The sequence below is a fragment of the Pan paniscus genome, chromosome 1 (genome assembly GCF_029289425.2).
Source record: "Pan paniscus chromosome 1, NHGRI_mPanPan1-v2.0_pri, whole genome shotgun sequence".
Classification (NCBI taxonomy): domain Eukaryota; kingdom Metazoa; phylum Chordata; class Mammalia; order Primates; family Hominidae; genus Pan; species Pan paniscus.
Window position 1 is genome coordinate 147,939,999 of NC_073249.2, and position 22,868 is coordinate 147,962,866.

A 22,868-nucleotide genomic window follows, 5' to 3' on the forward strand; every position below is an offset into this window, starting at 1 on the left:
AATGGTGGTATTGAGTGTGTGATGGTGTCATAACCAATTTGCCTACTTATTAATCACTGCCTAAAAAACTGATTGCAATTTCTAAATATACTTTGCCAATTTTGTAGCTGATAATTGGGCTTTCATTTTCTATTTTAATTTTAGTTTCTTTGATTATTAGTAAAGATAAATATTTATGTAGAGCAATGAGCTATTTCTGTTTTCTTCAATGAATTACATAAAGGCATACCTCAGAGATATTGTAAATTTGGTTCTGACTAGTGCCATAAAGCGAGTATCACAATAAAGTAAGTCACACAATATTTTTAGTTTCCCAGTGCACATAAGTTATGTTTACATTACATTATACAGTAGTAAGTGTGTAGTAGCATTATGTCTAAAGAAAACGATGTATGTACTTTAATTTAAAATACTTTGTTGCTGAAAAATGCCACCAATTATCTGAACCTTCAGCAAGTCATAAACATGTTGCTGGTGGAAGGTCTTGCTTTGATGTTGGCTGCTGACGGATCAGGGTGGTGGTTGCCAAAGACTGTGGTAACTGCAACAATTTCTTAAAACAAGACAATGAAATTTTCCACTTGGATTGTCTCTTCCTGTCACAAAAGATTTCCCTGTAGCATGCAATGCTATTTGATAGCATTTTACCCATGGAATATCTTTTAAAATTGGAGTCAGTCCTCTCAAACCCTGCTGTTGCTTTATCAACTAAGTTTATGAAATATTCAAAATCCTTTTTTGTCATTTCAACAGTGTTCACAGCATTTTCACCAGAAATAGATTTCACCTCAGGAAAAAAAACTTTCTTTGCTTATTCATAAGAAGCAACTTCTCATCCATTAAAGTTATATCATGAGATTGCAGCAATTCAGTCACATCTCAGGCTGCATTTCTAGTTCTCTTGATATTTCCACCACATCCGCAGTTACTTCCTCCACTGAAGTCTTGAACCCCTCCAAGTCATCTATGAGGGTTGGAATCAGCTTCTTCCAAACTACTGTTAATGTTGATATCTTCACCCCCTCCCATGATTCACAAATGTTCTTAATGACATCTAGAATGGTGAATCATTTCCAGAGTTTCAATTTACTTGTCCAGATCCATCAGAGGAATCACTATCTATGGCATCTACAACCTTATAAAAGTGTATTTCTTAAATAATAGAACTTAAAAGTAAAAATTATTCCTTGATCCCTGAGCTGCAGAATGGATGTTATTTGCAGGCGTGAAAACAACCTTCATTTTCTGGGACATCTCCATCAGAGCTCTTGGATGATCAGATGGATTGACAATGAGCAGTAATATTTTGAAAGGAACCTTGTTTTCTGAGAAGTAGGCCCACTGTTTTATTTTTTTAACAATGGGCTTAACGTATTCGGTAAACCATGCTGTAAACAGATGTGCTGTCATAAAAGGATTGTTTCTTTATAGAGCACAAGCAGAGTAGATTTAGCATAATTCTAAAGGCTCCAGGATATTTGGAATGGTAAATGAGCACTGGCATCAACTTAAAATCAACAGCTGCATCAGTCCCTAACAAGAGCATCAGCCTGTGCTTTGAAGCTTTGGAGCCAGGCATTGACTTCTCCTCTCTAGCTATGAAAGTCTCACAGGGCATCTTCTTCCAATAGAAGGCTGTTTCATCTACACTGAAAATCTATTGTTTCCTGTAGCCACTTTTAACAATTATCTTAGCCAGATTTCTGGATAACTTGCTGCAGCTTCTACATCAGCACCTCCTGCCTCCTCTTGCACTTTTATATTATGGAAACAGCTTATTTCCTTAAACCTCATGAACCGACCTCTGCTAGCTTTCAAATATTCTTCTGCAACTTCCTCACCTCCTTCAGCCTTTATGGAATTGATGGGAGTTACAGTCTTATTCTGGATTAGACTTTGTCTTAAGGAAATGTTGTGGCTGGTTTGTTCTTCTATGTAGACAATTAAAACTTTCACCGTATCAACAATAAGCCTTTTTCACTTTCTTAGCATTTGTATGTTCACTGGAGTGGCACTTTTAATTTCCTTCAAGAGCTTTTCCTCTGCATTCACAACTTGGCTGTTTGGTGCAAGAGGCCTAGGCTTTGGGCTGTCTCAGCTTTTGACATGCCTTCCTCACTATGCTTAATTATCTCTAGCTTTTGATTTAAAGTGACATAAATGCAACTCTTCCTTTCACTTGAGCACTTACTTAGAGAACATTGTAGGGTTATTAACTGGCCTAATTTTAGTATTATTGTGTCTCAGGAAATAGGGAGGGCTGAGCAATGGAGAGACTGAGAAACAGCCAGTAGGTTCAGCAGTCAGAACACGCAACATTTATCAATTAAGTTTGCCATCTTATATGGGCATTGTTCATGGCATCCCAAAACAATTACAATCATAATATCAAAGAACACTAATCACATATTGCAATAACTAGTATAGTGATCATGAAAAAGTCTGAAGTGTTGTGAGAATTGCCAAAATATGACACAGACTTGAAGTGAGCGCGTGCTTTTGGAAAAATGATGCCAATGGACTTGATTGACACAGAGCTGAAACAAACCATGAAATTGCAATATCTGCAAAGTGCAATAAAGTGAGGCTTAGTAAGACAAGGTATGCCTGTACTCATTTCTGTTTTCTGAAGGACACAATGCTTCCATTTTGACTTCTTTTTCTTCTTTGTCTCATTATTTACAAGGGTTTTTATTTCTTTATTGTTGTTTCCTCAAACATTAGGTAATTTTAATTTTATGATATTGATAGGTAATTCAATTCTCTGTTGTCAACAATATTACATTTTATTATTCATTGTGACAAATAATATTTGAGCAACCTGGTTTTGCATAATAGATTTTAAAAATGGGGAAGAAAGTGAACAGATTGAGAGATTTGCAAAATGAGTGTTAGGCTCTTGCCTTACCAAAAATTAAAAGCTAACATAGACTTGAACACTAGACAAATACTGTTTTTCACGTACTAATCAGTATGATAGCAAGATGAACTTGTTGACTCATAAATAAACTATGAGTTTGTTGCCATTTCTTGCTTAGAGGTAATCAGAGTCAAATCTCTATGAACGACTAATAAAATGTGCAAGGCTAGGTGCAGTTGACATAACCAATGTAGGCTTCCAGAAGGGATATTATCTAGGTATGGGACATGTATCCGACAGCTTAAACTGAATGGTGGGAAAGTTATGTAAGTTTACAGCGCTATACCAAGAAGCAAAGGGGAAACAAGTGATATCCTAGTTTATATTTAAAAAATGAAGACAAAGTCCTGCTAATTTTTGTGTTTCGGCAATATCTAAATGCAATAACTAATAACTAATGTCATTCCTAAATGCAATACATATAGAGGTCAAGGTTATAATCACAAATTATGGAAGGAGCGTATCATCCTGATGCTATATGCTGTTGGATACCAAAGGTAATTCAAAGTCATATTAGAATATAATCTAGAAAAAGACTAGAGTCAATCGTTATTATATAGTAAAGAAATTACAATGTATTTGTGTAAATAAATGCATACACTTTTAGTAAGTATAGATTAGATAGGTTTTTTCCAAAATATTTTATTGCACTGATGATGTGTCTTAAAATTTACGGCATCTTAAAATCAAGGAAACAAGGTCTCATTCATAAGTAAACCTGGCTGGCAATTATGAAGGTGTAGAAAAACTCATCAACATAAGAGAGACTTCAGAAACTGTTCTAAGTAAATTAGTGTATTTTGAGTATGAAAAAATAACATTTTACATCAGGAAAAAAATGAATGATTACACAAAAATAATGATGAAAAAACTTACTCATTTTAGGAAAATAATTAGATTTCAACTTCACATTTTACACTGAAGTAAACTGCATATTATTTTAGAGATTTTATTGTAGGAAAAAAAACAAAGTCAATACAAAAGTACTATTAAACATTTTTATAATGTTAGGAGTATGAATGGTTTATAAATGCGATACAAGATCATAAACAGGAAAGGAAAAGAATGCAAGACATGATTACAAAAAATCTCTGCAGCTTGGGAAGCAAACAAGTAAATAAAACAAACTATGCCACAAATAAAGTTAAAAACAATTTTAAGTTTAACATTTATGTCATATCAGTGAGAGGCAATAGTTGATAATTGTTAAAAGCCTCTTGCAAATCTACAAGAAAATTAATAATGCCCAAGCAAAAGCTATGAAGAGCCAGATAACAAAAGCAAGAACACAAAATAAATGTCATGTAAATATACAAGAGGGTTCTGTACTCAGTAATATTTAAATACATAATCTCAACATGATTATAGAAATGAGATCTTATATTTTGTCTATCAAATTGAAATTGAATGCAAAGGAATTGAGAAATATGCACATCTCTTACATTACTAAATATCTACACATTTCCTGAAGATTAGTTTGGCCATGCTGATCAAAGTTTCACGATTTAGAATAATATTTATGTTGTTTTTGTTAAGTAGCCATTACTACATTGAAAAAACTTTTCCCCTATCTGATGAATTTTATTAATTACATTTTTGGTCTCTATTGATATAAGCACAAATTTTTTAGTAAGTTAGGTGTATCAGATTCATAAAAAGGAAAATTAAAATACTTAGCTATTATTGCACGTTTGTCTAGTTCCCTTTGAATGTCATGTAATTTGTTTCTCTATAGCTTTTAAGCTAAAGTGTTGTGTTTAAGTTCTATATTTCTAACTATAATTTTTTAATAAACTGAACTTTTAGTGATATAATGTGCTTCTGTGTCTTTTAATAACTTTAATCTTAAATTCTACTTTAATATTGTGTGCCATCCCTATTTTCTTTGTTGAAATTTTCAAGGTTGTTTCCATTTAAAATTTAACTATGTTTATTGTTAACAAAATATAATTGGATTTTGTTTGCAACGTAATCTGACGTGCTGTGTCTTATGGGGAAATGCATGTCTTCCTCATTTAGTGTAACAGTTGATATACTTGATTGCTATTCTTATTCCATCAAAATTATTTAATGATAGCTCATTTGTTTTTACTCAGAGTTTTGTTTTTTCTCTTATGTTAGATTTTGAAGGCTTACTTTATCTTTTTTCCCTGTTTTTTAAATTCAATTGTGAATTTTCAGTACATTTCTCATTCCAGATACTTATAATAAATTCGATGTTTTTGTCCTTTACTAAAATTAGATAACGAGTCTTCTCTTTTCCAGTGTGTTTTACTTGCCCACTGTGCTCCACCCTCACCCTAACTAAAGTAATATGAACCCTACTAGGTGCAGACTATTTATTATTTATTTATTTATTTATTTATTTATTTATTTTCTGAAATGGAGTTTTGCTCTTGTTGCCCAGGCTGGAGTGCAATGGCGTGACCTTGGCTCACTGCAACCTCCACCTCCCAGGTTCAAGCGATTCTCCTGCCTCAGCCTCCCAAGTAGCTGAGATTACAGGCATGTGCCACCATGCCCAGTAATTTTGTATTTTCAGTAGAGACGAGGTTTCACCATGTTGGCCAGGCTAGTTTCAAACTCCTGACCTCAGATGATTGCCTGTCTTGGCCTCCCAACGTGCTGGGATTACAGGCCTGAGCAACCTCGCCTGGCCGGTGCAGACCATTTATTAGTTTCTCCTTTCAACATGTATCCTATGAGAGTCATAATTAGCACTTGTATTATGTGTTCATGATCACACAGTCATCATCTATTTGAATTTATGTATTGCAGAGCTTATTGTCCACCATTTTTACCTCTCCATCTAATCTTCCCCCATATAAAGTTCTGTCTCCTGAATTCATTGGTATTTGGTTAGAATGCTGTCTTGAATATTTTCTTCACACACAGTGCATGATTGATCTACTCTCTGAATCCATGTATTTCTACAAATGTATTTCATTCTGTTCAGAGAACGGTTTCTCTAGCAGGTTAGAGAATTATAAAGACACACTCATTTTATCTCAGTGACATAACGTGTTACTCTATTGTGTTTCAGTGATGTTAGCAAGAATCTGATACTATTCTAATAGTTTTTCCTTTGTGAACTAGCAGCTTTTTTTTTGCAACTGAGAGCTTGTAAGATTTTTCTACCAATGATTTAATTTTCCCCACTGAATATGCATTACTTCAATGATTAGAAACAAAATTCAATAAAACTAGCTCCTCAAAAACAACTTCATAGCCATCATGTAAGTCCCAGAGATACTGTAAGAGCATTACTCATCTTTACTGTACCATTGATTGATAGATACAATGGAATGACAAAGTTTTAGAGTCTTTGACAGTTTGAAAAAAATGTGTCAGAATTTTCCATATCTCCAATGGTAAGATAAGTGGTTTCCAATATGTACAAACATAAGATTGTTTCATTTCATTTACCTTCTCTACTTATACTTCATTTTGTTTGTTTTTCTAATATATGTATATTAATAGTTCTGACAAAGAGGACCAAAAAATGATAATAATATAAAACGGGAACATTTTCTTAAGTGCTGCATTTCCCTCAGAAAATAAGTAAGTGTAAACAGAAACAGAGACCATTCTATACAAGTATTGTTTGTTTTTTTCCTGGCTTATACATGCTTTTCAAAGTCTGATTCATAGTCAAAGTGACATTTTTCCTTCAAAAAAATTTTGAAATGAACCTGTAGTTTCAAACACTTTAAAAATTCATTCCCAATGCAGATATTGAAAATAATAATAAATACCCAACACAAACATTTTATTCTTGTATAACTCTGCTTTATTTATAATTGTAACACTTTCATTTGATGAATTTTACATTTCCTTTAATAAATTGAACTTGAGTTCATCGTCAAGGAAATGTGAGTTTACACTATGGGCTTTATAAGTCTATTATTTGTCTTGACTGAATCCATTCTGGATTCATTGTAGTTCTTTTTTTTCTTTCCTTTCTGGTGATCTTTTCTTCCTCCTTATCTCTTTACCTGTATTTTTACCTTGGTATTCACAAAATAAATACAAACCACAGAAAGTCCATAATTGAGAAGGATAGTGATGATCTTTTAAAGTTCCTTATAGTACTGATATGGAAAGAGAATTCCCAGTGCTGTTGAAAACAAATGAGCCCAGCAGCTGCACTGGGGAAAAAGAGAAAAAAAAAAAAAAAAGCTTTCTATGTTACTCCACCTTTGACACAGAGGGCCTGTTTCACAAGGAATCACATAATGGTTATAGGCATTTTAGTGTTCAAGTTTACGGAGCAACACTGGCAATCACGTCCAGAGGGAAAATGTGTACAGGAGTGATGCTGCTGTTAAAGTTCCATAGATTTCAAGTTATTATAATCAATTTGAGCCCGGCCGATAATATCTCAAGTGATAAAAAAAGAAAGAGACGATTCTTTTTTCTTTTTTCTTTTTATTTTTCTTCATCTTTGGTCAATAGATTAAAAAATGAAATATAAACTAAAATCTTGTTGAGATTCTTGAATACCAGTGTCTTATAAAGCAAATAAGCTTCTGTCCTATTATACAAAGAAGATAACATAATCATATGGTTTATGGTCAAAAATGTTTCATTACTAGGGGACTCAATATCACTCTTGAATTTGGAGAATTATATGCTCGCTCTTTATGTCTTATTAAGAAGTACACTTTATGATAAAGTACACTTCACTCTTCAACGCTGAAAAATAACTTGGTCTTTGGAGTCAGACAGTCTTAAGCATAAAAACTGTGTCTACCAGATTCTCTTTCTACGCTAGCATGATTTAACCCATCTGAGCTTTAGTTTCCTCTTAAGTAAAATGAAGACAATATCAATCATTGCATTTTTGCAACAATTAAGTAATATAAAATGTACCATTTAACAGAATGCTTGAAATATGTGTTTTCCCTGAAATAATTCTTTCATACTATCGGGTATAAATCTTGCTAATCTACTTGTTGATATAACTCCAAAATAACTAAACGAGTAGATAACCATCAACAACAGAAACAAAATGCCAACAGATATTTTGAAAATATATTGTAGACATATGCATCTGTTTATTATTTTAACCCCCTGTGTAGTTTACTGGCAAGTTGGGCTGAACCATGTGAAACCCCAAAGGCTTTTTCTGGTAATGCTGAAAGAAAAATACGTGGAGAGGCTTCCTTTGTCATTTTTCTCTACCTTCACATCCTACCCTCAATCCTCTGGACTTTATCACTTGATTGGTAAGAAGGAGTAAACTCAAGGAAGAAGATACAAAGGACAACAAAAAACGGAGGATGGGGAGGCAAAACAAGAGTGCAATAATGCCCATACCCATGCTCTGTAAGCTGAGATGGAACCTGGGGAGTTAGAAGGAGAGCAAAGGAGTCCATTTAGAGATGAAGCACAAAGAAAAACAGCAGGCTTGCCCCTTTTCTCAGGAGCTGAGAAATGCCATGCTCTTGAATCTGACTCATGCTCTGGAAGAGAAGAAGGGAGTTGTGAGCTTTCTCTCATGAATAGACAATTCATGACTGTATGGTTGACTATGGAACTGTTGATACATCTTCTGAAATGTTCTCAGTTAATTAAGGCACATCAACATTTTATGTCCAAAAGTGACTCAACATCTTACCCTGCAAGAATGTTCCTCCTCTGCTTCTCCCTGTCCTGGTAAGTGGATCAATTTATCCACCAGATCGCTCCAAGTCAGAACCTGGATTTCATTTTTGCTGCTCCCCTCTCTTCAGCCAACTCAAATATCCATTCAATCTCCAAGCCCCACTGATATTTTAAGTATTATTTTATTATGAAAAATTTAAAATACAGAAAAGCAAAATATGATATAAAAATTTGCATGTAGCCATCACCTGTTTAATCCTACCCTCTTTTCTTTATCTTCTCCAAATCACTGACTCGTAACACCTAAATATTTCTGAAATATTCCCTACTTCTTTCTCCTTGATTCTGTTTTGGTTAGTTCAAGTCTTGTAACCAGAGTTACTTGGGCCTTAGTTTTCTTTATCCTTGAAAACATGTTTTGAAACTCAAATCCAATCATATTTATCCACTACATAAAACCTGTTGATGGACATCCTTTACCCACTGGATATAATTCCAAATTCTTGGCAAGCGTTTTCTCGGTTTCAGCCATGCCTACCTGCACAGATTCTTGCCCTGAAGCCGCTACCCTCCTGCCCAGTGTCTGACAGTACAATCCTCCTCTAAATTATGCTGTTCCTGCAGGACTCCAGGTGTTTAGGTAAACTTCTTCCTTTGCCTGATTGGATTGTGGGGACCCCTTTTGTTTGTCTAAACTCTTGCTTATACTTCATTACCTGACTCCAAACATCACTTCCTTTCCTAATACTTCTCTGTCAATAATCTTCACCTTTTTATCTTGCAAATGACCTAAGGAAGCCATTTTCTTCCAGTTGCCACTGTACTAATAAATACCTCTTTTATTTTTGACACACTCTACAATCTGATAATTTGGGTGTTGGTACATCTTCTCCAGTAGCTATGGATACCTTAAAGTTAGGAGCTGTGTGTATGCCTGTGTTCTTGCCGTGCTTAACTCGGCGTATCAGAGGTGAACCGGGAAGAATTTTTTATCAGAGAATACCAAATATTTTTCCTTATTAAAACATTTTAATAACATTTTAAAAGATATCTACAATATAATTGTATTTTAAAGAATTTTTCAAGGGACATCTTAATCTAAATAGTTATTTTACAATCTACCAAAATTATAGAGTTAGTTACAGGGATTAGGTAGTATAACTGGTGAATTGATTTGAACATTAGAAATAAGAGTGCCCAAGAAGCAGACTTTTATTGTTCTATACTATACTCATCCAGAGAAACTTTCTCCTTGAAGATTAATTATTATGAAGTTGGACACTGGAAAGTTTAAGGCAATTTAAATAATTCATATTTATATATTACTTCACAAAGATAATTTCTTGCCTATCTCCACAATCTTGAGGGAAGAGGGAGGTTACTTTCAGATAAGTGGTATTTTACCGAACAAGATTTGAGTTGGAACATTAGGGAATTTGTCCATATCATATATCCAGCCCAGAAGATAGGGAGATAGATAAGGAAATATTTTTCTTTCCAAATTCTTGATAAGAAAGCAAAGAGGTCAAGCGCTCAAAACCATACAGCAGGAAGAGACACAAAAATTAATATCAACTTTTGTTTTTTTCTACCTATTAATGTATTACCCAAGACTAGTAACAATATTTTAGGCTTAAGCAACATATTGGCAAGTTAATCTATTTTTACAAACAATCAGTTAGGTGATATAAAGTGGTTCATTTTCCTGGACTCCAACCAATACCTCAGACCTCATGAGTTCTTTTTCTCTATATTTTTGCATATCATTTTTACAGCTATAGCCCACAAGGGATACAATCCTCATCGTCCTCTATATTACCAATAACTGATCTGAGAGCCAATTTCTTTTAAAGTTTAATATAAACTTCTCCCAGTATGCCATGAAGGGAGTCAAATTTAAAGATAAAAATGAAAACTTTAATTTTAATAAAAACTCAATTATATGCTTCTGTGTTAACTTGCCTTTAGAATGTGAACTCTGACAGCAGGGCACAGATCCTGACTTTTTGATTAATTTTTACTTATTTCCCAGTATAGATATATTCACTTTTGGGAACTGGGAGACTCCATAAATATTTGAGTAACTGAATGATTGAATCAAACCTAATATGGTTGAACTATTTTGCTTATGTTCAATTTGTGAGCCACTCTCAGTTAATTTTAAGAAACTAGTTTAATTTCTATTTTATGCATACATAGACATACATATCTACTTTCTGAGTATATATAGCCATATAGAGTTGCATCATATATTTATTTATATAAAATAGGTAAATTAATTAAATGCATGTTAATAAAGTATTAACTCTTCAGCATTTTATAGAAGACTATTCATAATTTATCTTACTTTATTGTCATATTTCAGCAATTTTTCTCTCTTCCTCCCACCTCCATATGCTGTGCTTTAGGGGCATTTGACAAGTGCCTGGCCAAATGCTAAATCTGAACAAAGTGTCTTAAATATGCTTTTAAAATTTTTTAAATTTTAAATTTTTTAAGTGAGTGTGTACTTACTGGTACCATAAGCTACACGACACCACCTTCTATTGTCTGACTCCTGATGGAATCAAGCTGTTACATTACCTGCCTGGCTTATACAAACTTTTGATAACTCAACCTTCTTTGTTCTTTCATCTCTCAAAGTTGTTGGTCTCCAGGAGAAGCTCAAAGTTCTTCCCTTGCTGCTCTGCTCTTCTGTCTTCCCAGTAATAAATCAGGTCAAATGCTAGGGATTAAAATTTTCAACAGAACTTGAGATTCGCTCTCAACCTGCCAGGAAGGTAACTATGGTAAAGTAAAAAGCTATCTGATGCCACAAAGAAAAAACTCTTAGGTATGATGCCTGGGCTCTGTCTGCTCTATTTTTCTCATCAGTTAAAGATAATAATACCTACCTCCTAGAGCTTCTATAAAGCATTAAGCTAATTAATATTTATAAAACATTTGGAATAATCTTCAACTTTTAGTAATTACTATATGTGAGCAATAGCCAGTATATGAATTAAATGCTACACAACTCACCCTTTAAAAAGAAATTAAGCTTGGTTTGAATAAAATGAAGAATAAAGATTCAAGACATTTTTCAAACCTGACTTGTTTTTATGATTCTCCTATGATTTCTCTCTGTGCTCCCCAATTAGGCTTCTTACAATCTTCAGAATATCCCAGTCACCTTTCTGCCTGCACTTTTGTCCAAAATTTTTTATTCCTTTAGTTTCCTTTCTTCTTCTCTTTCTCTCTAACTGATACTTACCTATCCTATATTCTCCAGTTTGAGTCTATCAGTTTTCTAGGGCTGCCATAAAAAAAATATGACCAAATTAGTGGCTTAAAATATCAGAAATTTATTCTCTCACAGCTCTGGAGGCTAAAAGTCTAAAATCAAGGTGTCAGCAGAACCATGCTGCTTCAAAAACGTGAAAATGTCTAGGGAAGAATCCTTCCTTGCCTCCTCTAGCTTTTGTGGTTGTCAGCTATCTTTGTCATTCTTTGGTTTGCAGTTACATCTTTCAGTCTCTGCCTCTGTCTTCACGAAGCCTTCTCTTCTGTGTCTCTATATCCAAATTTCCGTCCTTTTATAAGGATGTCAATCATTGAATTAGCACCCACCATAATCGAGTATGACCTTGTTTTTCTTTAATAACATATCCAAAGGGCCTATTTCAAACAATGTCACATTCATAGACACCTTGGGTTTAGGACTTGAACTATGTTTTTTAACCCACAACAGGGTTTCATGTCACTGGAAAATATTCTCCTCCTCCAGACCATTATGTTCATCTCTGAGAAGCACGTATTTTCCAATCAATTTATTTAACAGATAATATAAATCTGCTCTCTGATGTTTAAAAAGGTTTTATGAACCTTTATCTTCCCTGATAAATTATATTGTAAGAGTATAAAGGTAAAGACTGTATTATTTACTTTTAATTTTTTGTATTGCGTACTATTCTGTGGAACAATATAATGCATATAGTTGTAAATAAATGCATTAATGAATACATGAAAAGATTGTGTGCCAAGTAATGCAAATTTTTTCTGTGGAACAGTGGATGAAATAAATAGTACATGATAAGAACATGTCAATTTGTAATTTCTGATTTTTCATTTTTAATTTATGTTGTTCTTTTGATGGATTATGAAGAGTACCATAAATTCAAAGTGAGCTTATATTTGTTGACATGGTTATAATTAAATTATATGTAAAAATTTGAAAGATATTGCCATATAGATTTAATAGTTATATCTAGTGCTTTTAAAGTAAGAGATCCTATTTTGCTTTGCAACTACAAAGAAGATCTCATATTATAAACAAGAATAAGAAAGTGTGGAATATGGATTCTTTAGCACTAAGGTTTGTAGATATAAACATCATATACCTTAAACTAACAGTCAATATTCCAAAATACTGATGGAAAATAGTCAAAATTTATGTCAATTATATAAAAATAATCTTTTAAATTCATATGCCAACAGATGATAATGAATGTGGAAATTTAACTCAGTCCTGTGGCGAAAATGCTAATTGCACTAACACAGAAGGAAGTTATTATTGTATGTGTGTACCTGGCTTCAGATCCAGCAGTAACCAAGACAGGTTTATCACTAATGATGGAACCGTCTGTATAGGTAAGTTCGGTTATCTAAGTTAGAATTTGTATATATCTCTTATTGTTTGTTACTTCCAGAGGTTAAACATATTCAAACCAAATTCTGCCAGACCTTGATTGTACCCTACATGTTAAGTACTTTCAGAAATTTAATTAATGTCCTTATTTCTCCAGTGTTTTAAAGTCTGTGGGATATTTATCCAAGGATACAGGAAGAAGGTTTAATTTTTGAGAGAATAAGTTTGCAAAAATAAATAAATAAAAGAAAGTGAGAGAAATGTTCATGGAGTCATGAGATCTAGTATAGTGGCAAACAACAGAATAAATGTTTACACTTTAGAATAATAAAATACTCCAAGAAAATTGTCATTTGCATTAAAAGATACTGATGCCTTTGTAAATATGCACTCTGTGATGGGTTCTACATATTTTTCAGACAATCATCATTTATAAAATAATTGTTCTAGTGGTTTTACCCCTGCTTTAATAAAAGTCACACTTCAGATATGCATTAAGTTTTTCTGAACACTAGAGTCAGAAAATTCTTTATAAAATCATGCAGGGTCACTAAAACGTCCTTTGTAGGGAAAATAATTTCAATGTAATTTTTAAGTGATTGTTCACTTATTGTGGGTCTGAAGGGAGTACCTAGACAATTTTTTAAAATATCCTTCTATTGTAATTTGGTCATGCATGTGATTTATCAGATCCTAGAGAACTGGATTACAGCCTGAGAAAAAATAATTATTTATAAACTTCAACAGATGAATAATTTTCAGAAGCAAATTCTCTGGAGCCAAAGACTTTAATTTTGAAAATAAATTTTAAATAATCTTAAGCATGGTTTCTAAAAAAATATTCAACTTATCAATAACTATTATAATTATGATTGGTAATCTACAAAATTAATAGGTACGCTGAGGCCCTGAGAATGTAATCATGTAGCCAAGGTTAGACATGGGACTAGAATTCAGGAACCTACATGCAACATAGAGAAAGGTAATGTGCTGCTTCTAAATGATATAGTTAGATAAAAGAGATAGATATTCAAGTTAATCTAAATCACAATAAAGCCTTTGATTAGTGCCCTAGTGAGATTTTTTGTTTTTTTTTTTTTTGAGACAGAATCTCGCTCTGTCGCCCAGGCTGGAGTGCAGTGGTGCGATCTCAGCTCACTGCAACCTCTGCCTCCCAGGTTCAAGCAGTTCTCCTGCCTCAGCCTACCGAGTAGCTGGGACTACAGGTCCACGCTGCCACACCCAGCTAAGTTTTTGTATTTTAGTAGAGACAGGGTTTTACCGTGTTGCCCAGGCTGGTCTTGAACTCCTGAGCTCAGGCAATCTGCCCACCTCAGCCTCTCAAAGTGCTGGGATGGTAAGCTATGACACAATGTTCAAAAATTTTATCTGTGAAATGTCTGTGTTAAAGAAATCATCCAGTCTCATGTAACTACGCTTCACAACATTTACTCTGTTAGGTAAAAAAGGAATATTTTATTCTCCTCATTTTATTGCCAAGGAAGTAAAGGACTACTCTAGATTCATACATTTTGGATAAAGGTAAGGCTACACTCACAGTCTTGTATCTAAAAACCCTTTGTTATTTCCACGGAATACTTAAATGTGTAGTAGACCATTTAAATATCACTTTGATCTGAATCATCCAAATACAGCCGATCAAGCTTTGCAAGGGTATAAAATATTTAAAATATGAGAAAACAATGCTATTACTGTTGAATGGTAATTTTACCTTTAGTGTTTCTAGAAAAAAGTTTTATTGCAATATAGCATAACAACATTCTCAGGAAATAGGAATCAATGATATTCTGCCCAGAAAACTTACAGTACTTCACTGTTTGTTCTTCTCAAGCCTATATTCTTGTTACTAGTCTTAGAATGTCATATAATGTGCTTTTTACCTTTGGTAGTTCAGTTCTAATATGTAGCCCTGCAAGCTTTAGTGGAAATGTTCCAGTTAGTGAAGAAGTCTAACTTGTAACATCTTAATCACTGTAATTTAATACAGTTTTAACTGTGCTCTCCATTCCCTAATGTCTCTTGTCTGTAGAAGACATCTGTCTTTTTATCTGATCATGTTTACTTTTAATAACCCTCAACTCACAAAGGGCTACGTTTCTCTGTTCATGTTCCTTGAAGTAGAGAATTTCTGCATTAGAAAACACTGAATCATAAATACAGAGAAAACAAAAACACACAAAGATGACTGAATGGCAACATTTTATGGAGGTAGTATATTTGTAATTGAAGACTCTTTCTCTTGATACTCAATTTCTATTGCAGTAAGGTGGAATGGGCCTGAGTTTGTGCTAATTCCCTTTTTAGCTATTTTAAGTAGTCAGTAAATGCACTAACCTTATTAAAGCCCGATACCCAATATTGAGCCCTTCTGTTTCTACCTGTTTTGTTTGATGGATTATTCAGTGAAAAATTCATTCTCTAGAAAAAGTTATTTCTCATCAATTTTTGTTGTCTTTAAGGATTAAGCTTTTTTGAAAAGCAGTGCAGCTATTTCTTTTTATTTCAGTCCTGCAGTAATTTTCATTGCACAATATCATAATCCTCAGGGAATTTGAACAGAGAAATATAAATCTACTCCCTTTTGTGTTAGTATATCACCTTACAGTGTATTGCTTCTGATTTGAAATTTTAGCTTATCCTTAAATTTGACATTTCTGGTAATTATAGTCATTAAAATCTCTATGAATAAAAAATGGAAGACTTTGATACGGGGCAAGAAATAATCCAAGCAAAATTCTTTACCTTTAGTCCCTATTCAAATACTATTTTCGACACATAAGTTCATTTTGCTGCAGAAAGCGCTGGGTGAGATTTAGCACTGCACATATTTCTCCTCCTCTTTGAATCACAGTAAAACAGAACTTCAGAAGTCCAGCTCCTGAGAAACCTAGTTACACACAAGAATTTCACAAGGGGAAGCTGAGGCATCCAATAGTAAAGTCAATCTCCTAAAACCAAATTAATAGAAGCCATGAATTCCTTCAATTTCACCATGTGTTTTAGAGCGTTGTTTACTGCTTGTAATGTCCTACTGCCTGGAGCACTCGATGATAATTGTAGATTTTTTTTTCTAGCTTTGAATAATATTAAATTTTGTCTTTGGAAATAATTTACTATAATTGAACATTTTATCTTTCTTTGGCAGTCTGTGAGTTATGCATTAGAAAACTGTATTATTGATCATAATTATAAGAATCTTAACCATCGTATGATCATGTTTTGAAAGAAGATTATGATAAAATATTGCTGGATTGGCTAATTATACACATGAAAACAAACATAACATTATTATTAACATTATTATTATTATCATTATTTTTGAGCTGAGGTCTCACTCTGTTACCCAGGCTGGAGTGCAGTGGTGCAGTTATGGCTCACTGCAGCCTGGAACTCCTGGGCTCAAGTGATCTTTCTGTATCAGCTTCCCAAATAGCTGGGACTACACTACACACCACCTTGTCTGACTAATTTTAAAATTTTTTTAGTAGAGACAGGGTCTTGCTATGTTGCTCAGCCTGGTCTCAAACTCCTGGAATCAAGTGATTCTGCTGTCTCAGCCTCCTAAAGTGCTGGGATTACAGGTGTGAGCCAGCCAAGCATCACCTATTAATAAAAATGTTGCAAATGAGTTAAGATTGTTTTTTAATGATATGCTTGCATTTAGTGATATCAAATTATTAGTTTAAAATCAAATAAGTTGGTAGTGAGGAAAGTGGGTCAATCAGTAAATCAGGTTTGTCAAATCTAGCCTGACTTAAATAATTACCTAACAGAGATTTAGCTTTCATTAAGATAGGAAAGAGGTTTCTTTTTTAATAGATTTGGAGATTACCAAGACATGGTAACCTAGAAGAAAACACTCTTTATTTATCTGTATCTTCAAACATACTTAGTCACAAGGCTCCTGCTATTAGGAAAATATGCAATATGAGTAGAAACACCGGTCCTGATTTTCCAGTTACAGTATCAGGTGGCAACTATGTCCTAGGCACTATTCCACCTTCCCATACATTTTCTTATTTGTTGACGAGGTAGAACTCTTTTGGATTAGAAGGTGTCTTTTTTTTTTTTTTTTTTTTTTGAGACGGAGTCTCGCTCTGTCACCCAGGCTGGAGTGCAGTGGCGCAATTTCGGCTCACTGCAAGCTCTGCCTCCCAGGTTCATGCCATTCTCCTGCCTCAGCCTCCCGAGTAGCAGGGACTACAGGCACCTGCCACCCATGCCTGGCTAATTTTTTGTATTTTTAGTAGAGATGGGGTGTCACCATGTTAGCCAGGATGGTCTCGATCTCCTGACCTCGTGATCCGCCCACCTCGGCCTCCCAAATTGCTGGGATTACAGGCGAAAGCCACTGCGCCAGGCCTAGATGGTGTCTTTTTAAGATATTACCCAAGGTTATCACACAGCTCATAAGTGTTATAGTCAGGATTTGAATTTAGATCTTCTAATTAGCAATCCCAGAGACTTTTCCTGCAGGAAAGAGGAAACCGTAGGTTTTAGCCATTTGAACCTGCAAGAGATTGCAAGAGAAATTAGTGTGGATCTTGCTGCAAAATGACAGGCACATTCACTGTAGCCAAGCCAGTTTCACTGGACATTTAAGTTCAAAGTGCAAGAAGGAGGATGGAAATTGAGTCCATGGAGCCAAGATTTTTGTGTTTCTCAGAGATTGGGTTTGGAATGAAGTTTCTAAGACTGTTGCACATTTTTAAAAAAAGGGGGGTTTGAAATTGAGAGAAATCACCACCTTGTTTACTGTTACCGATAGAAGGCATCTCAACTACAAAACAAGGGTATTCAAAGAACATAGTAGTTTTCTTGCTCATGAAATAAATTTTTTTTGGTGTTGTTTATGATACTTCATGGGTCTATTCACACTGTCACTGGGGTGTTTTCCCAGTTGGAGTATAACATTTCATACTTCAGCAGTTCTGCTCCAAAAAAGACTCATCTTTGCTTTAGTCCTATATAGCTTTCTCACTTCATTGATTTCATGACAAGTGATAACCCTAGTCTGCACTACCATCTGAGTGCTTCTGTCTTTAGCCCAGCCTAGAATGCTTTCCTTGATGGTTCTCCATATCCCAAGGTCACTTGTCATTACTTGCCCCTACTTTATTTTCTGTTCATTCATTTCTGTGGAGTGGTAGTTCCTGAATACACTTAGAAATAGAGGATGAGGGGTGAGGGTGCTACAGGAGCATTTGTGTTTCTTTGGAAGTGGTGTGCTCATATTTCTGGGTAGTACAGATTTTGAATATATATACTTGTCAGAAGAACAAGAACTGTTCTAACCTTTTAGACCTGGGCTATTAGCTGACCTCTTAAATCTAGTACCATCACCTTTCTAGTGAATGGAGCTTTCTTTAAGAATCTAGCAAGAGGCTCACTTTCCATTTTCAGTTTTGGTGGTATGAATTTGGATGTGTTTTCTAGGTCTTTTTGTTGGATTTTTGAGTGAGAAATTACGAACACCTGCATTTAAGATAACTAGCTAGATGACATTTTAAATTAGACTTTGGTTACACACCCTTTTTCTACAGCAAACAGTATTATGCCACCCTATTAGTTTTAAATAAATTACATTATAAATTTAAGGTTAGATGTTCATTTATTAATTTAATATAAAGTATCTTTAAGACGTCAAACCTGGGGTAGAAACATAAAAATTTTTGCATTAATTCAAGGTAATGATCTAGACTCCTCAGTTCCTTAGAATCTTTTCTCTAGTGGCAGATTATTTATACTGTACTTATAATGTGAAGCATATTTCACTGTAGTAAGTAAAGTTTTAAATTAAGAATATATACTATGTAAGCTTAAAACCCAGCACCTTTATTACAGCCTCAATACATGGCTTTTGAGAATGTAAGACTTAATTCTATATAATGTATTACTTTATTTATGATGATTGTGTATGAAGAACCATAGTAAAATATAACCTTGAACAAAAGTAATAAGTTGTGGTAAAATTTTAAGGGAATTCAATCACACGTTCTGCTATATCTTAGTTTTTTAGGTTAACTTAAATGCAAAAATGAAGCTTTGGAAAGAAATCAGGTCGCTCTTTTATCCTCCAGATTACACTGAGTTGTTGAAATCAGTTTAGTTTAATACTAGAAAACAAATAAGTTTAAATGTGTTTCTTAAATTGGGTCTTTGTTAAATTAGAACTAAATGTTACATCATCAATGATGGAAATTTCTGTAATGACTTTGTTGATTAATCACGCAATTCAGAAAGCAATTTGAGAATTTGGCCCATGAATAATATTTTCAATACTCTGTCAAAATTGATTGGAGGAATTAAAGTTAAAAAGTATATGCATCTAAGTTTGTTCTGCCATTGTCTAAATGATAGTATTTCTCTTGCTTTCTTGTAAAATTTGACATGAAACCGCTAATCATAAGTAACACTATTTTCAACAAGGTAGCAGGCATATGAGCACTAAAACATTTTTTCAAATATTAGTATTTCCAGATATAGATGAGTGCAGTGAGTCAGTTGTCTGTGATGATCATTCCATATGTGAAAATGTGAATGGTGGGTATAACTGCTCCTGTAAAGAAGGTTATCAGACATCCACAGGAAAATCACAGTTCACACCTAATGATGGCGCTTACTGCCAATGTAAATTACATTATTAAATTTTATGTATGATCAAAGAACTATATAAAATATGTAGTACACAGTTGTGAAGTATCACAGAGCTACATCTTCCAAGAAATGTGCCTGCATTCCTTTATCTTCTATGGAACAAAGAAATGAAAGCCTATTTTTTTTAATTTAATCAAAATTGTAGATAATATTTTATGGAACTAACATTCTTTGGCCCTTAAAACCCTTTTATTTCATTTTCTGTAAAATATTGCACATTCTAAAACTGAAGAGGAAATTCAAGTGTTAGAGAATGTCTTTTTAATATTTAAATAAGTGAGCAAGATCATTGGGATTGATATGATCAGCTTAGGAAAAATACTTTTTAAAACTGACTGTATAATCTATTTTCTTTTTTTACAGAAAATGTGAATGCAAACTGCCATTTAGATAATGTCTGTATAGCTGCAAATATTAATAAAACTTTAACAAAAGTAAGTAGAACAGTTAACAATTTATTTTATTTTGACATTTTGGTTTCAATTAAAATGCTTTCAATGTCACACATTTCAAGAAGAGTAAACAGTAGTCAAACTTTAGGGAAAGTCGAAAACGTTTACATATAGAGATCTAAGCATCATGTTTGCATCAAAGCTAGGATTAATTTGAAAATCCTCAAATTATTCAAGAGGCCTTTTACATATTTCATATGCTACATTTTCATTACTCCATATGTTGGAAAATTCTTTTTATGTAAAAAATGTTGATTAAAAAATAGTAAAGAGATACTTTGACTCTAGACCCATTCCCACTTTCTAAGTAGACATAATTGAATGCACCTAGATTTGGTACTTCAAAGTAAACATTCAAAGAGCAAATAAAGTAGGTAATTTATAAAATAATTGTCATATGATTGAAAATGTGAATCTCAACATGAGTAATAAACTGTCAGTTTAAAGAAAATTTTCATTTAATCACATTGTAAAGAATTTTCTTTGGTTGATTAAAATCTAATTTAAAGTATTATCATTTATTGCTTAGGATATCAATATTTATAAGTACTAAGAAGTTTAAGTATTAAGGTAGATTCATTGGCTAGGATATAATTCTATACTGAAGAATAGGAAGTTATTTTGAAAGCTCATTTAAAATATTATTAATTCAAACATGCTCTGTTTCTTTTCTAAAGTCAAGTCTAGGCTTTTAAGTTATTTGCTAATCTCTTGTAAATAAATTCAGGTTTCAATGATGCATGTTATGGTTTAGGTTTATTAGTTTGATATTATTTATGTGTAGACCAAGGAAACCAACCTCAGAGTAAATTTAACACGTTAGTTTTATTCTTGTAAAACTCCAGTAGAACTAATTTAGTTTCCTTTTTCTGGGCTCATTTTTTCTCAGATCAGATCCATAAAAGAACCTGTGGCTTTGCTACAAGAAGTCTATAGAAATTCTGTGACAGATCTTTCACCAACAGATATAATTACATATATAGAAATATTAGCTGAATCATCTTCATTACTAGGTTACAAGAACAACACTGTCTCAGCCAAGGACACCCTTTCTAATTCAACTCTTACTGTAAGTATGTTCAGCTTTAACTCAGTATAATTGAGCTTTGAATTTTCCCTTTCATTTGTGAATAGTGTAGGATTCCAACATTTCTAAAAGACATACTTTTTTTCAATAGGAATTTGTAAAAACCGTGAATAATTTTGTTCAAAGGGATACACTTGTAGTTTGGGACAAGTTATCTGTGAATCATAGGAGAACACATCTTACAAAACTCATGCACACTGTTGAACAAGCCACTTTAAGGATATCCCAGAGCTTCCAAAAGACCACAGAGTTTGATACAAATTCAACGGATATAGGTAAGAAACAAGGGTCCATTTAAAAGTAATCGTGTTTTCCAAATAAGCCATTTTCAAAGTTTTGGGTGGGGTTAGGAGGCATGGTGTTGAAACTAGTATTGATTACATTAAAAGTAGTTTTATCAGTGTACAAATGAATGGTGATGCATATTGCAAGAGCATTGTGAATAAAGTACCAGTAAAAAGGATAAATCCACAAGTGTTGTCTCCTTCCTATCATATCCACCTTTTCTGTTTCCTGAACTGTACAGCCATTAAATTGTCAGAGTACATTACTCCCTTGGCATTTTGAGTCCGTCATCTCATGACTTGTTAGGATCTACCTTGACCAATGATCTTTTGGATTTTGTTTGTTTTTGTTTGTTTAAAGTCTGGCTCTGTCACCCAGGCTGGAGTGCAGTGGCGCAATCTCAGCTCACTGCAACCTCCACCTTCTGGTTTCAAGCAATTCTCCTGTCTCAGCCTCCCGACTTGCTGGGATTACAGGTGTGTGCCAGCACACCTGGCTAATTTTTGTTCTTTTGGTAGAGATGGGGTTTCACCATGCTGGCCAGGCTGGTCTCGAACCCCTAGCCTCAAGCCGTCCACTTGCCTCGGTCTCCTAAAGTGCTGGGATTACAGGCATGAGCCACCATGCCCAGCCGGATATAACACATTTAAACTTCTATTTAGGAATCCTTTGCATGTTCATAATATAAAGCAATCAACATAGCAAATTAGAATGTTTCCTGCTTCATGCAAATTCATACTTAAAATATTCAGAATCTTGTATCAAATTGAGGATCCCTATAAAGTTTTTCTGAGGAAGCAAGGTAAGTTAGCTGAAATAATCACTGCATACATCTTTATTGCATTTTCTGGTTGGCATTCTGCTGTGCAACAGCAGATTTACAAAAATCTCATCAGGATTCATCGTTTACTCTAAATCAAAGTTTCAAGCATTATGACTGATATATAGGTGCTCTATATTTTTATAATGTTTCTGCATGAAAATGGTGATAATACAGCAGGTCAAAGGAATTATCACTCAAACGTTTAAATAAATCACTCATTAGTAAGTTGTAGACACTATTCTGTAAGACATTGTAGTTGCTTATCTTTGCTTTAGTAATTATAATTTTATAGCTTGCTTGGTTACATACACATATTATATTTTATTTAATGCAAAAAAAAATTAAACCATGAGTGCCATAGTGAAATTAAAAAATTAAAACTTGAATCA

At 33.7% G+C, this 22,868-nt stretch overlaps 1 protein-coding gene across 1 annotated transcript in view; it reads left to right on the forward strand.

The window, feature by feature from the left end:
• The window catches only part of ADGRL4 (adhesion G protein-coupled receptor L4), a 116,474-nt gene that overhangs the window by 47,665 nt on the left and 45,941 nt on the right, over nucleotides 1-22,868 (forward strand). Inside the window, exons 3-6 of the mRNA XM_003817342.5 lie at nucleotides 13,004-13,156; nucleotides 20,196-20,266; nucleotides 21,174-21,353; nucleotides 21,463-21,646. Of these exons, the coding sequence (XP_003817390.4) occupies nucleotides 13,004-13,156; nucleotides 20,196-20,266; nucleotides 21,174-21,353; nucleotides 21,463-21,646 (588 nt within the window). The remainder of the gene's footprint in view (nucleotides 1-13,003; nucleotides 13,157-20,195; nucleotides 20,267-21,173; nucleotides 21,354-21,462; nucleotides 21,647-22,868) is intronic.